At 35.4% G+C, this 14,192-nt stretch overlaps 1 protein-coding gene across 4 annotated transcripts in view; it reads right to left on the reverse strand.

Moving 5' to 3' along the window:
• The window catches only part of ALCAM (activated leukocyte cell adhesion molecule), a 203,251-nt gene that overhangs the window by 21,270 nt on the left and 167,789 nt on the right, over positions 1-14,192 (reverse strand). For 3 of the 4 annotated variants that reach the window (XM_003358827.5, XM_021070497.1, XM_021070498.1), the window contains exons 8-14: positions 13,635-13,767; positions 9,879-9,991; positions 7,769-7,904; positions 7,527-7,660; positions 4,794-4,926; positions 2,888-2,926; positions 2,481-2,598 (exon numbers count right to left, since the gene is read on the reverse strand). In XM_003358827.5, the coding sequence (XP_003358875.3) occupies positions 2,481-2,598; positions 2,888-2,926; positions 4,794-4,926; positions 7,527-7,660; positions 7,769-7,904; positions 9,879-9,991; positions 13,635-13,767 (806 nt within the window). The remainder of the gene's footprint in view (positions 1-2,480; positions 2,599-2,887; positions 2,927-4,793; positions 4,927-7,526; positions 7,661-7,768; positions 7,905-9,878; positions 9,992-13,634; positions 13,768-14,192) is intronic. The other variant, XM_013982482.2, reaches the window with a different exon arrangement.

Raw genomic sequence — 14,192 nt, forward strand, 5'->3', positions numbered from 1 at the left:
GGCATATGAAAGTTTATAGGCTACGGGTCAAATTGGAGCTGTAGCTGCTGGTCTACACCACAGCTACAGCAAACCCAGATCAGAGCTGTGTCTGCGACCTACACCACAGCTCATGGCAGCACTGGATCTTTAACCCACTCAGCAAGGCCAGGGATTGAACCCCCATTCTTATAGATACTAGTCAGGTTCGTTACTGCTGAGCTATGATCCTGCAAATTCTTAATAAAATCAATTTGTTGCTTGGGATGAGAACTGAAATTTATTACTTTGATTACCAATAATATTAACTCTAGCAAAGTTGGCACACTTTTCAATTAAATAACAGTTATTTAGACAAATGTTCACGTCAGATGGCAAAATAAGCATTTAATTTAACAAAGTACTCTAAGAGAAATGCATTAAGTCTTAACCCTTAGCCTGAAGACACTATGAAGCTAAGTGTCCAGCTTATTTACTCATGATTTTAATTTTGGGTCATCGTATGGTAATAACCAATTAACTAACCCCCTCCCCCACTTTTTTCTATTCATAGAAGGACAAATGGGGTATGATGAAATATTGGCAATCAGAATAGGATGATTAAGGACATTGGGGGAATTCCAAGAATTTAACATTAATTTGATCATAATGTAGAGGACTGCCATTTATTTTTCGGCTCAATTCGAGAATGTAGAGAAATTTTATTTTCATTCTTTTAAAAAATGACATTATTTTGGAGTGCATCATAAACCCTGGATAAATAAAACAGAAATACCCTAGAGCCCAAGCTGTTAGATTGGTGAGAAGCTTACTATGGATTATAAAAGAAGAGTAAGATTTTGATAGTTAGGAAATTCATACACATAGAAGCAGAATTTCTATAAGATAGAAATTCTGGGTAACTGTTTGCATTTCTTTTCTTTCACATGGTGTAGGCAGTCTTCTAAATTTTCCATAGAAATCAGATACACAAACCAACATGAAGTGTTCGCAGGTAAAATGTTTACTGAGACCCCCCCCCAAAAAAACACCTTTGTTATTAAGTGATAGTGGGAACTACTCAAGATTGAGAACTGAAGTGTCAAGATAAGAAGTGACCGACTGTGCCCCACTGTGAGAGTGGACATGGACATCCACTACAACACACAACAGGGATGTGTTTCTGCATTATGTGACTAAAAAGGAGAAAAAAGTAAGGTGCAGTGAGAGAACTAATGATTAAGAACAAAGATTCTAAAACTGCCTTAAATCACATATAATTCTCTTACAAATGTGTTGCCTTAAGCAAATCATTTTTTATTCTCTGCCTTTGTTTTTTTACAGTGCAAAATACATATAATAAGAGTACCTGCTTCAGACACAGACTGTGAGAACAAAAGAGAACTTGACACATGCTCGTATCATATGACTGAAAATTCTGAGCTGCTGCCTCCCTTTGAGGGCAGCTTCATTTGAATACTACTTCACTGAAACGTTTACCTTTACAGGGTGAGATCATGGATCTGATTGAATCTTTTTCTCTTGATTTTAAGTTAACTTACCTAGGTTGTTGAAAGGGGTTGTAGCAGACATCAAGAAAACATAAAATAAAGCCCATGGTTGCCACTAGCTACATACATTCCCAATTTCCTCGTTTATAAGATATGGGATTTTGAAACCCATGTTTGAGATCAGGGGTATGCCACAGAATCACCAATAGAACTTTTAAAAAATGCAGTGCTAGAACCCCATCTCTGTCCAATTACATATGAACTTAGGGTCAGAGCTGGGGCAATAAGGAATACTAGGCATGTATATTAAGAATCTTCATTGTGAATTAGATTTTCATTATAAACCACTGTTAGATGATTTGTAAGGTTGATATTATCTGTATTATTTTATGACTCTAATAATGCTTCATCTAAACACCATCTAAATCATTTTGAAAGTTATCTTGGTACTTTTTGTCTAATCATGTTTTAAAAATTCAAGATGATAATGATCACATTTTCTCAGAATTAGATTCTTCTTTGGAACAAAGCAACCCAACTTTGTTAGAATAGAGAGGTAGTGACATGAGAGGTCTACCTCACCCACATTTTCACTGCTGGCCAGACCTGTCACCACAAAGACACCTGGCTATCGCTGCAGGATGTACTAACCACTTTTAATTCATCTCCACCAACCTCAGCAAAGCAGTTTAGAATGGCTGGCTTTCAGGTGCTCTATGCTTTTTAAGTAAGTCCTTTTCTACCTAAGTATTGGAAGAAAGGTGAAATAATTGATTTTAAACTACTGATGAGAAAAATAAGGGGACACGTGTGAAATTACTCCAAGCCATGTTCCAGTGTTGGCAACGTAGTCACACCAAGCTGAAAGCAAAGCACAATCAGCCTGATTTGGGGAATATGCCTTTTCTATGGTAGAAATTACATGCCCAGCTGACATGAGCATAACAAACACATTGTATTTTCTCCCAGTGAAAGTCAATGGGCAATGAAGATCTTTTTTCTATAGCTTACTTTGATTTCTTCATATACAGCCAATAGACAACACCAGCAACCAGAGCAGCAAGGAGGAGACCAACCACGATTCCCACGATTAGTTTTGCCTGGTCATTCACCTTCTCCTTGTTTTCATCTACAATAAAGAAGAAAAGCCCATGCAATTACAGACAATGTCAAGGATGTTGGAAAAGAAGTCAATCTAGTTATTATTTCTTATTAAAAATGACTGAGGCTCATTAGTAAGAGTACATGCAAACTTGTGCTTTTCAAGGATTAAAATTTTAGCATTCTTACTATCTTGTCTCATTTGCTATTTTAATTCAAGTCAAAATTGTGGCAGCTAAGAAAATTACTTATATGATGACACTTCATAAATCTTGAGCAGATAGTCAAGGAAGAAGAGCCGGCAGCATAGTACCTACCACTTATCTCGTCTGCCTCATCGTGTTCTGGAATACTTACTGAAATGAAAAATGTTAATATGAAATTAAAAACAAAACTTGTTGATATATGAAAGTCACCTTTACCATTATAGTATGATGTAATAATACTCAAAGATAAAATATCTATTCTACAGCTAAGGGTAGAAAAAATTTACATTTAATAGAATGTGAACTTCCCTACAAAGAAATTCATCTTGTCTTAAAGAAAGGAGAGTAGTTAAAACTGCAAAGGTATTAATCTACCATAGAAAATTTCACAAATGACAAGCTATAGTATTAATCTGAAATCCATATTAATTTCCCCACTATCTACTCCCTTTTAATAGGATTTTTTTAAATAAAGAGAAACAAGTTGCAACTTGTGAAATCTACAATGTAGTGTTTCTCAACTTTTCTCCAATTTTCCTGGCTCAACAGAGGAGAATTCTTTTTCATCCTCTAGTATAAGGGACTTACCACTAGAAATATTCTCAAAGTGGTAGGGGTGGAGGTTGAAACTGGGGACGTCTCAGAAGGGCAACACATGTGATGCCTGTAAAAGCCCTCCAAATGACTCTGATAGGGCCATGCTCCTGGCCCATTTTAAGAATTGCCACTGTGGTGGATTATCATCTAATATTAAACTAAATAAATATTCTTCTATGCACATGGGCCTGCCTTAGAACTTGCAGTGATGTAAGTTAAAATGCACATTCCTAGACCCCTCCTCATACATACTACATTGGACTTTCAGGAGGTGCTCATTAAATTTGAAAATTATGGTATCAAATATTGATCAAACCACAGAAAGGTCTAGAAAACCACTATTCAGTGGGTTAAACTAAAAAGAGAGACTTGTGTTCAAGAAGAAAGAAGTAAGTTCTCTTTCTAGGTAGGACAAATCAATACTCACTGAATTGAATTCAGAGAAGTCAATGCTCCTATTTTAGAGTGAAATTTGCTTGGTTCTTTTCTCCTGTCAATCCGACAGGCTATATTCCATTCATATTCTATTAAGAGCCATTATCTTTAGACAATTATTTTCTCCCAGCTCCAGCTAATTCTTAGCCAATATATCTCTATTCTGTTACTGTCACATACAGGATTGCAACTGACTGAAGAATAAAAATTTGGAGGGTCAGTGAGCATCTTGTCTGGAACTGAGCCTCATTCTAGGCCAGCCCTGATTTAAGGTTGACATAGCAATAGGAAGAATTACAGAACTGAAGCTGAGAGATAATTTCAAATGAAATGGAACTGTTTTCAGAAGAAGCTGCTATTGGCATATATCCATTACCATGGTCTTAGCATTAGTAGATTTTTTTTCTTCACCTTCGCTGAGATAATCTCATTTGCTTGATTTTTTAAATCTGTGATTCAAATATGATATTCAAAAGCATCAGTTTTTGAAACTAGATTTCAGAAATTCTGATATCTGTTACTACCAATTTGCTGAGTGACTTTAAGCATGTGGCATTCCTATAACATAATAAGAATAGGATAAATACCACAAAGAATTAAAAATATAAAATAATAGGTTAAAGGGAATTAAAATTTTACCAAAATGAAGATTATGTTTAAATTATTTGTACTCTGAACACAAAACATGGATTAAATAAGAGCAACTCAGTTCTTATCCTCGGTTGTTCTTGGAATATATGCCTGTACAAGATAAAGTCTCTGACCCATAAAACATGAAATGATTTAATTGTCAAGACAAGGATTGTATAAGAATGGACACCAGGAAAAAAAAAAAAAAGAACCTTATGATGATGATATCAAATGTAAAATAAAGAAATAAAACTTACCATAATGCAGTACAGGAAGATGGAATTGAAGATTTTAAACTAATGAAGAATACCTTCAAATTTTCTTACTTTTTTTAATGCCAGAAATAAATACTCACTAGCAGAGACATTCAAGGAGTTTACTGTTCTCTCCAGCTGGTTTTCTGCTGTGCAAGTTAAGGTAACATTCTCTTCAGGGGAAATGATAATTTTACTATAATACCTGCCATTGATATAAGGAGATTCCTCTGTCTGGAAAAAGAAAAGGAAAATGAATTTAGAAATGGAAATGGATTTCAAGTGTAGGAAAGAGTAATACTGAATGAAATAGGATAGTTATGGTACTCTTGTGTAATCTGGAACTCAAGGGTATATGTAAGCTCATAGATGAGACCAGTTCAGTTTTATAATTACAACAGGCAGGAAAAAGAATAGCAAATTCATAAATGGATTTCTGTTTATGCTTCTATTATTAACTCCAGTGATTAAATTAATTAAACTCTTCTTTTCCAGTAGATGTTCAGGTTAGTTGATATTTTGGCATGATAGTACATGTATCAAAATAATTAATTGGTGATTAACTCATAACCTATTTTTTTCTAATATGACTTCTGAATTTAATTCTATTTTTAAATTGTCATTGTTTTTCACCACAGCATCAGTATATTCCTTTATTTTAAACCATTGCATCTAAGTGCATGTGTATATATAATTTTCTCATGGGAAAGTCAGACTATTTTTTTTTTTTTTCTAATTTTCCTGAGCTAAACACAGAGGATGGGTTCTTTTTCAGTGACAGTAAGTTCATTTGGTTTTTGTGAGCTATTAATGAGGACAGTCATTGCCATTTAATTCCTTCAAACATAAGAGAAAATTCACTCTACTCTTCCCCAGGACTTGACTTCTAAGTCCAACTTCACTAACACCAGTATGTACTTGCATTCTTTTCTGAATCATATTATACACACCAAGTCCTATATTGTTCCCTATTTGCTTTCTCCTCACTACATGATAAAGGCCTTGAGGAGAGAGCCTCCTGCTTAGAGATACTGTAGAGCCCCCTGGGGTAGGGGTGGGGCAGAGGTATCAGTAGCTGTAAAATAACAGATTCACCATGTGATTGAGGAGGGAACAAATAAAAGATTATGGATGGATCAGCAAAAACCTAGGGCAAGAAAAATAACATATCACCTAGTGGGCCAGAATCAATCCTTCTCCTTGACAATGAAGAATGGCATTATTATTTTTATCCTTATAGTAAGTTCACCTGCTATTTTTCCACTTCCCACTAGTATTTTTCATATGACTTTCTTAGTCTTTGTTTTTATTACTTTTATCTTTGCAAAATATATTTGCTTATTTCTAAGATGGCCTTTTAAATCTTTCTATCCTTTCATTCATCAAATATTTATTGGATGCTTATTTTTCTATTTTCTATGTTTGCACTGCCAGTACCAAAAGGTACTTTTTTGTGTAATTATTACTAAATTGAACTAAAAAGTAAAAAGAATAGGGTAGAAGAGAAACAGTCATTTTTGATGCTAAAAAATAGATCTGTCCATTGTCAGCAATTTACGTGGTTCAGGTCTTTATTCTGAAATCAAGACCCTTTTTACATTCCTCATGAATGTGCTCTTGCATGTGTGTCTGTATCACACATGACCAAATCAGGAGGTATTTCTTCAAGTGTGTCCACTCCTTTGGGGACCTTCCATACTTGGAGGAAGGCAAATATATATCTATCACCCATAGGTGAAAAAGCCAAAATTCACCTTGCTCTGCAAAACTACACTGCATGACCTGCACCAGTGGCCCAACTTCCCTGGATGGAGAGAGTGGACATTTTTAACTTTAAACTGCACCTCTGGTTTATGCATGTCTTCTCAGATTTTAACTGGGTCCAAAGCTTCTAAGGCAGCATGGAAGATTCAAATAGTAATAATCACATGCATCTCTGAGGATTCCTAGAGTCTTTAAGTGGCTTCACTGAGAAGAGGGTCATGAAGACTGTTGTAGAGAAAAAAGGAATTAACAAGTGTGTCAGTAACCCAAACTGACCGCAATTGAATGGGATTACAGCTCTGAACTGTTAGTGATAGGCCAGATTCTCTGCTTCTTTCCTTTCCCTTCCTTTCCCTTCCCTTCCTTTCCCTTCCCTTCCCTTCCCTGCCCTTCCCTTCCCTTCCCTTCCTCCCTCCCTTCCTTCCTTTTCCTTTCTTTTTTGTCAAAGAGAAAATTACTAGTAGTGTCCATAAGTTCTTAGCCTTTACTACAAAATGAAAATGGTGGGACAAAGGTACAAATATTACTGTTCTGTTTATGTATACTTTTGATCAGCAGGAACATCCGAGACACTATACATTTAGTTAGCCTTACTCAGCCCTGGCACACACTAATCAGATCATATGTTCACAGTGATTGTGTTCTTCATCCCACCGTAGGGCCCAGATTTAAGAAGAAATATCCCCTAATGTGCATAAGTAAGCAAAGCATAAGCAAGGCCACTTGTACTCAGATTGGGAAGTTTATAATGCAGAAAAGTATATATCTTAATGTTTTAATTACCCAAGTTTCAGGAATTAATGACCATGGAACAACACCTAGTTTATATTCTTTCAAAAACAGATGCTGACCATAATGTAATGATTCTTCCATTTTTCGTGGCCGTAGGATTTTTAATTTTTTCTTCGAGCCATGGGCTTCCTTTGGGGAAATTAAGAAGTTAGCAAAAGCTCATTCTGAGGATATATTGCAAATTTCACACTGATAACAAGCTAACCTACAGTTTAGGTGCCTAAATAAAACCCCACATTGGACCAAGCACAGCATATAACAAAAAGACAAATACTTGCTTGGTTTATGACGCTTCCACTGCCAGTAATTGTCCACTGTATAGCTGGCTTCGGAAAACCTTCCACATGGCAGATTATTGTTTTAGATAGTCCACTGGGATCAGTTTTCTTTGTCATTTTGATTTGAGGTTTTCCTACAATGTCATTACAATTAAAATAAGATGTTGAACCGAGATCATAAAAGAAACCAGATATTAAATTCTCAAAGAAAAATTTGAAGTGGTACTCATATATTTTATTACCTTCTACAATGAGCGTCAATGACTCTCTTTTCTTTAGTCCTTCAACCTCTTGCAGAGCAGTTTCACAGACGTAGTTTCCAGCATCCTGATAATGGAGACTAGAAAATGATGGGCTTGATCGAAGCCTGACGTTATCCTGATTAAATAAAAAGCTAATTACATTACACGGCATGATTAAAATCCTTAATATATTTATTACATAATAATGAAGGTGGAAATTATTCTTCTGGGTCTAATAAAAACAAAAACTTCTTTCTCTTAACTTCAGACATTGTCAAAAATAAATTTCCTTTGTACTTTTAAAGTTAGATGTATTGGAATTTTATTTCAGATTCTTCCATTTACTGAATTTGTAATTGGGAACAAGTTACACTTCTGAGATTTGGTTTCCTTCTTTGTAAAATGGGATAGTAATCTTGCCATATTAAACTGTTTAATTATATGCATAATGTAACATGTTTACACTAAGGGAAGTTCTCAGTTGACAGTAGCTACTCCTTGTAGTAAATGTAGATGAATTCAGATGGTCAGACATCAGAGACTTGTGCTACATAATCTATGATGAGTATAAATACCTGAGAGTCATTTTTTTTTTTTTTTGAGAAAGTTATCAGTACAAGGGATCCATTACAGAGGGCTACAGCAATTATGACAAAAATGCTCTTTAAATAAATCTTTAGTAACAGATTACTACCATAATTTCTTTGAACAAAGGAAATGCGACACTTAACTTTGAAAATAATTTGATACACAGAAAATAATCCTATTTTATCAGGAAGTGAAATGCTCCTAAGAAGACAACTAAGCACAATCCTAAGATTACGGGGTCTTTGTCCCTATGAATTTTTTCCCATTTCCATCAACTAACCAACAACCAGGCAATACTGATCAGCACTACAGACATTAGGTATTCAGTCAACAATGGTGACTGCAGCTGATGTACAAATTGGTTTAGCCAAGTAAACTCAGTTTCTCTAGGTTTATGTAGTAAAACATACTCTGAGTGTTCATATGTCTAGAACTTGTCTAGCCCTTTGACTATTAACTACTGGAAATACATCATGTTAAATATGCAGTCTATTTAGTGAGACAAATTATCTAAGTGAGTAAGAAATTGAGATGAGGTTATGGTTAAAAGAAAGTGAAATAAGAAACTGAACTTTAAGAGTAAGATAACAAGTAACAGAGGATCCATCATGAAAAGAGATCAAAAAGCAATACAAAATAATCTATATTTTCATTAAGAAGAAATTCTAGCAATAACTTTCTCCATAATTTTTTGTAAAGATAATTTTTGCCAACTCCTATTTCAAGTGGCTTGTATGTGTTTTGTCAGCACATCATTGGTTAAGTGCTTCTGTTACATACCATATTCTGGTACTAAATGGACTGAGAGTTTAGATATATTAGTCAAGAATTTGAGTGGAGGGACCATAGTTACAACCTTTCCTTTTGGTAATAACCTTGTCTCAAATTACTGATTACCAATCCTACTTTCTCACCCTAAAAACAGCAGTGTTACAAGTATATAAGCACTCACTCAGGAAATACCAAGTAAACTCCTAGTATATTCCAAGTGTTCTACTCTGGTCCAGGGGTGAAAGATATCTACCTTCAAGGAGCTATTAATTCAGTAGAACTGACCTTCAGACATTTAAGGTCAGCTTCAGCAGAAAGGCAGAAGGTTGTATGACTAGAGCGTACTATCTACGCATTATGAGGCTTGAGCTCAAGTCTCTACTCTGCCACTTAGGAACTTTCTGGTTTCTCTCACCTCGACTTTGAATAATGTGAAGAAATGATAAATGTCCTGTATATTTCACAGGGTTGCTGTAAACACAATGTATTTACAACAAGGTGGGTTAAAACACAGTGAAAATTGTTAGCCTATGAGGTATATAACTGTATATGTGTATATATTCATGCGCATGTGTATAATTAATGCCCTGTGCTGATGTTGAGGATCTCTAAAATTTTACAGTGATGTGATTTGTATCACATAGAGAAAGTATGAGCATGGGTGTATAAACATATTACCCATGAATATACAAAAGAAGCCTAAAAAGGAATCAGTCCAAACAGTAGGATATTACTGAGGAATATTACTTACTTTCATCCATACCACAGTTGCGTTCCTACTAGCAGATATTGTGCATGACACAGGCAAAGCATCGCCAATCTGCTTGGTCACTTCCCCACTTGGGTTTAAGGACAAATCCAAATCTGTGAAGCAGAAAATCTGCTTGAAATGCAACCCCAGAAAGTAAGACATTCAAAATATTTTGGAGAAAAAAACAGATAAAAGGAAAAAAATCCTTCTAACTGCACTTGAAATTCAGAAATGATTTATGTGACTGAAATAACTGAACTATAGCATAATCGGTCTAGTTTTTCAAGCCAGTTTTGAGACCAGTTTGGACAAGTGAACGGTCAATCTAATTGATTATGCATTTATTTGCAGTTAACATGATTGATGGTTTGACTGCATTTAAGTATTCACCTGGGGTCTATCACCTTAAGAAAAAAAATTCTTAAATCACTTCTGGAAGAAAATAAAGAAAGATATGACTAGGTTAATATTATAAAAAGGGCTGATAAAGAATACCATGGAAAAATCAAGTATATTGAGACAGCAGGTGATAAACTGAAAAAGCATGAGGTAGTCTACATGTTTCTTCAGAGAGAATTGACTATAGTTGTTAGATATTTTTTTCAAAACTGCTATCCCATTTCTCATGAAGTTGAAATTTTAAATAAGATTTATTGTTAGGCACACTGTCAGCAGACACCATTTTTAAAAAACAGTATAAACACATCTAAGGAATTATAATCTTTTAGATGGAAAGTAATTTCTATAAAAATCTTACTGTCATAGTATGATCTGTGTGAGGAAAATCCAGCTCAAAAGAACATTTATTGTACAACTACTATGTTGCAAGCAAACGAGCTTACAATTTACAGTTTGAAGTTGAGGTAACATGCACTCAACTATGTGCCAATACCACATGGAGGAAAGAAGTCCGCACTTTGTGGTAAACGTGTTACAGGTGATGAGCCCAGGAAATGTTTGCTGAAAAACTAGAGTAAGGGCTACAGTTAGAGGTACAAGTAAAGACTATAGGAATGTAGAGGACAGAACCAAACTGGATTTCAAAGCAGCAATAAAGGCTTTGTATGGGAGGCAGTATCTGTTTGTGGTCCCTGATGCAATGTTGAGAAGGGCTTTGATAAAGCAGAGATGTCAGGAAAACTTCTGCCACACAAGCAAAGGCAAAGAGGTGAGAGAGTTTGGGAGATTTCACCATATTGGATAATCCAATATGAATGGTTATAACACATGGAAGATAAATCTATACAAGCAGTTAAGGCCAGACTATAAAGGCCTGTACTTGCCATAGTGAGTTGGGACTTTCTTCTGTGGCAATGGGCATCTGCTATTGCATACTGTGCTTCCTCTTGGTTTTAAGTGTTAAAATTGCAATTTGTAGATTGTTTGCAACATTAACTTTAACACTTGTTTCCCCTGCTAGTTAGCATCATGAGAGGGACCAGTGACTTGAATTGTAGGCCTTCAAAAACTATTGTTTAGTAAATGAAGGCAAGAAGCATGTTTCTCAGTTTCTCATTAATATTAAAATATGCATTTTCACATCAGAGTGGAGTTTCCTCAGAATATTTGGTTGAATTGTATTTAGATAAAAATTCTATTCACGGCAAGTTCAAGCTTTTATTAGCTGGACAGTTAATTTGCCAGTGAAGATATAAAATAAGTGATTTTTAAAGGATGCTCATGAACTTTGGAAGCTCAGATGAAGATCCTTTATGTGTGTGAATTGGCAGAGGACTGGTAAAGGCTTTAGCAGCAGCTACGGATCTGTGGCCTGAAAGCCTGATGACAGGTCTGTCCTTTTACTCATCTGTGGAAAGGAAACAAATCTTGTTTTTAGAACAAACAAGGAGGAGTTCCTGTTGTGGTGCAGTGGTAACAAACCCAACTAGTATCTATGAGGATGTAGGTTCTATCCCTGGTCTTGCTCGGTGGGTTAAGGATCTGGCATTGCCATGAGCTGTGTCCATAAAGAGGAGGGAAAAAAAAAAAAAAAAAAGGAACAAACAAAGATAAATAGGCAAAAACAGGATTTTTATGTTTTCATTTCATGTCATTTAGAGTAAAACCTTGGTTTACTTGCAATATTATCTCAGTTTTGAAAGATAAAGATAGGTCTCAAAGCCCAATGTTACAGCCTAGCTTTCAAAACCAAAATGTATTTAAATCCAATTAAGGGCACTGAAATGCAATTAAACCGTTATATGCTTTTGTTTAATTTTTTAATCACAGCTGATCATTGAGGTGTTATGCAGCTGCAGGCAAGTTTTTTTCCTAATCCTTCTATTGCCTATCCTTCCCTGCCTGATATACAGGTGATATAAATGAGAGCCCTATTCTTTTAGGGTCCTGAGTAGCTAGCATCTCTTAAACATAAGCATATTGTACCATCTCTAAGCACTGGATTCTTGCTTAGAGATAAAGATCTTATGAACAATGATATTAGAGATATTCCACAGGCAATTCTATCTGCTGGTTACAGCCCCTCACTTTATATTCTTTCCCCCATGCAACAGACTGGATAAATGGTCTCATGACTGACTAATCCTCAGAAAAAAAGTAGCACTGTTGTTTTTCTGCGAGGTCGTTGCTTTCTCTCTAACTAGCCTCTGATGGCAGACACACTCAGATCTCTTCAGCAGGAAAATGAATGAAAACATAGAAGTAGGCTGGCTGGGAATATTTCTTAACAGTCCACTGTCACCACAGGGTTCCCCAGGGTGTGCTCCCAACATCAGACACTCAAAAGCAACCATCTGGTTACTCTATTCCCCAATGCACTTCCTTACATCTCCTTCGAAGTTTTAGCTCCGATGCTACCTGTTTTCCAAGTACTGTGGGTAAAAGATTTATAGCCAGAACAGTTTCTAACATTTCTTTTGATTTTGAAACAAAGAAACTCCCACATTCAATGGGATTGTAGTGGACCATGTCTAGAGAAATATTACTGTAAGAGATAATGTCTAGAGGTGCTGTCGGGTACAAAGGACTTATTAGAAAGTTTGGCCGATACCTTCAAGCAAGACTGACATATGCCCAAAGCACTCTATGAATTCTAGTGTTAAATTAGTTTCCCATTTCCACAATGCATCAGGTACATTAATTATATAGGTGTTCAGGGATTATAAAATAAAGAACACAAGTAAAATGTCTGTTTTCTATTTGTATTTTTTCTAACCACTGGTATAAATATAACTTTTGGAGTATCTGGAGAATAGAAATGGGTTAAAAAGTATGTGCAGGGTGATTCTGAAGCTGTTCTTTTTCTGCCTTCCATATAGAGGCAAATAAATGGCTTTTAGTGGTATCTATCTCCTTCTCTAAAAGTCAAGTCTGTAATAATTTTGTGTTGCCTGGGTTTGGGTATTAATAGTATTCTTTAATATTAAAAAATGATACAATCTATACTTTTCTGGGCTAAATGCAAATCTTGTATATCTAAACATTTTCTTAGGATATAAAATGAATTACTTCTTTAAGATGCATGTGAATATTTTGTTGATTCCACAAACTGAAGACATTTAGAAGGAAAATGGAGATTTACCACTGCCCAAAGCTGCAGTTATCAGGTACATGCAAGATTTCAACACTGTAGTGCAAATCTAGACCAAAGTTGGGTTTGCTATGATGCACTTGAGTAAGTCTCTTGAAGCCACATTATTTAAGAAAAATATAGCTGCAGTTTATTTGAAAAGATAGCCAAGTCAGACTTGAGAGGCACTGAAAGTGAAGTTGGTAATGAAGAACACTGTGACTTACAGTGAACCGTGATGGTTGTTGAAGCAATCATGCTTTTTTTGTCTATCAGGGAGCATTTGTAGTCTCCTGTTGCATTGCGTCTCACATCTGTCAATGTGTAAGTATTTGAACTTCTTATTCCTTCGGGCTGTCCCTTTTGATAGAGGCAAAATGTCAGATGATTACTCTTGGTAGCTACAATAAGAACACTTGTATTTCTTGATGAAAATGACATTTTATCAGGTAAGAAAAAGATGGGAATATGGTTCTTCAATTGGACAAATAAGTGTAGAGTTTGTGCTTTCTGAATCCTGGAAAAATAATTGATATTTTGGTTCTAAGGAAAATTGATAAATTGGTTCTAAGGAAACCTCTAAGGGGGTTTATTTACATTGTATTGATGATATTTATTTTATTGACAGCCTGGCTTGTATTTGAGTGTTAAGGCAGATTTTTAAAAATTGTCTAATATCTTATTTTTATATTTATCCTTTGCTTAATTTGACAAAAGAAAACATACCATATATCCAAATTAAAAAGAAAGAAGGAAGGAAGAGAAGCAGGAGGGAGGGAAGGAAG

The sequence above is a fragment of the Sus scrofa genome, chromosome 13 (genome assembly GCF_000003025.6).
Source record: "Sus scrofa isolate TJ Tabasco breed Duroc chromosome 13, Sscrofa11.1, whole genome shotgun sequence".
In the NCBI taxonomy this organism is placed as follows: Eukaryota; Metazoa; Chordata; class Mammalia; order Artiodactyla; family Suidae; genus Sus; species Sus scrofa.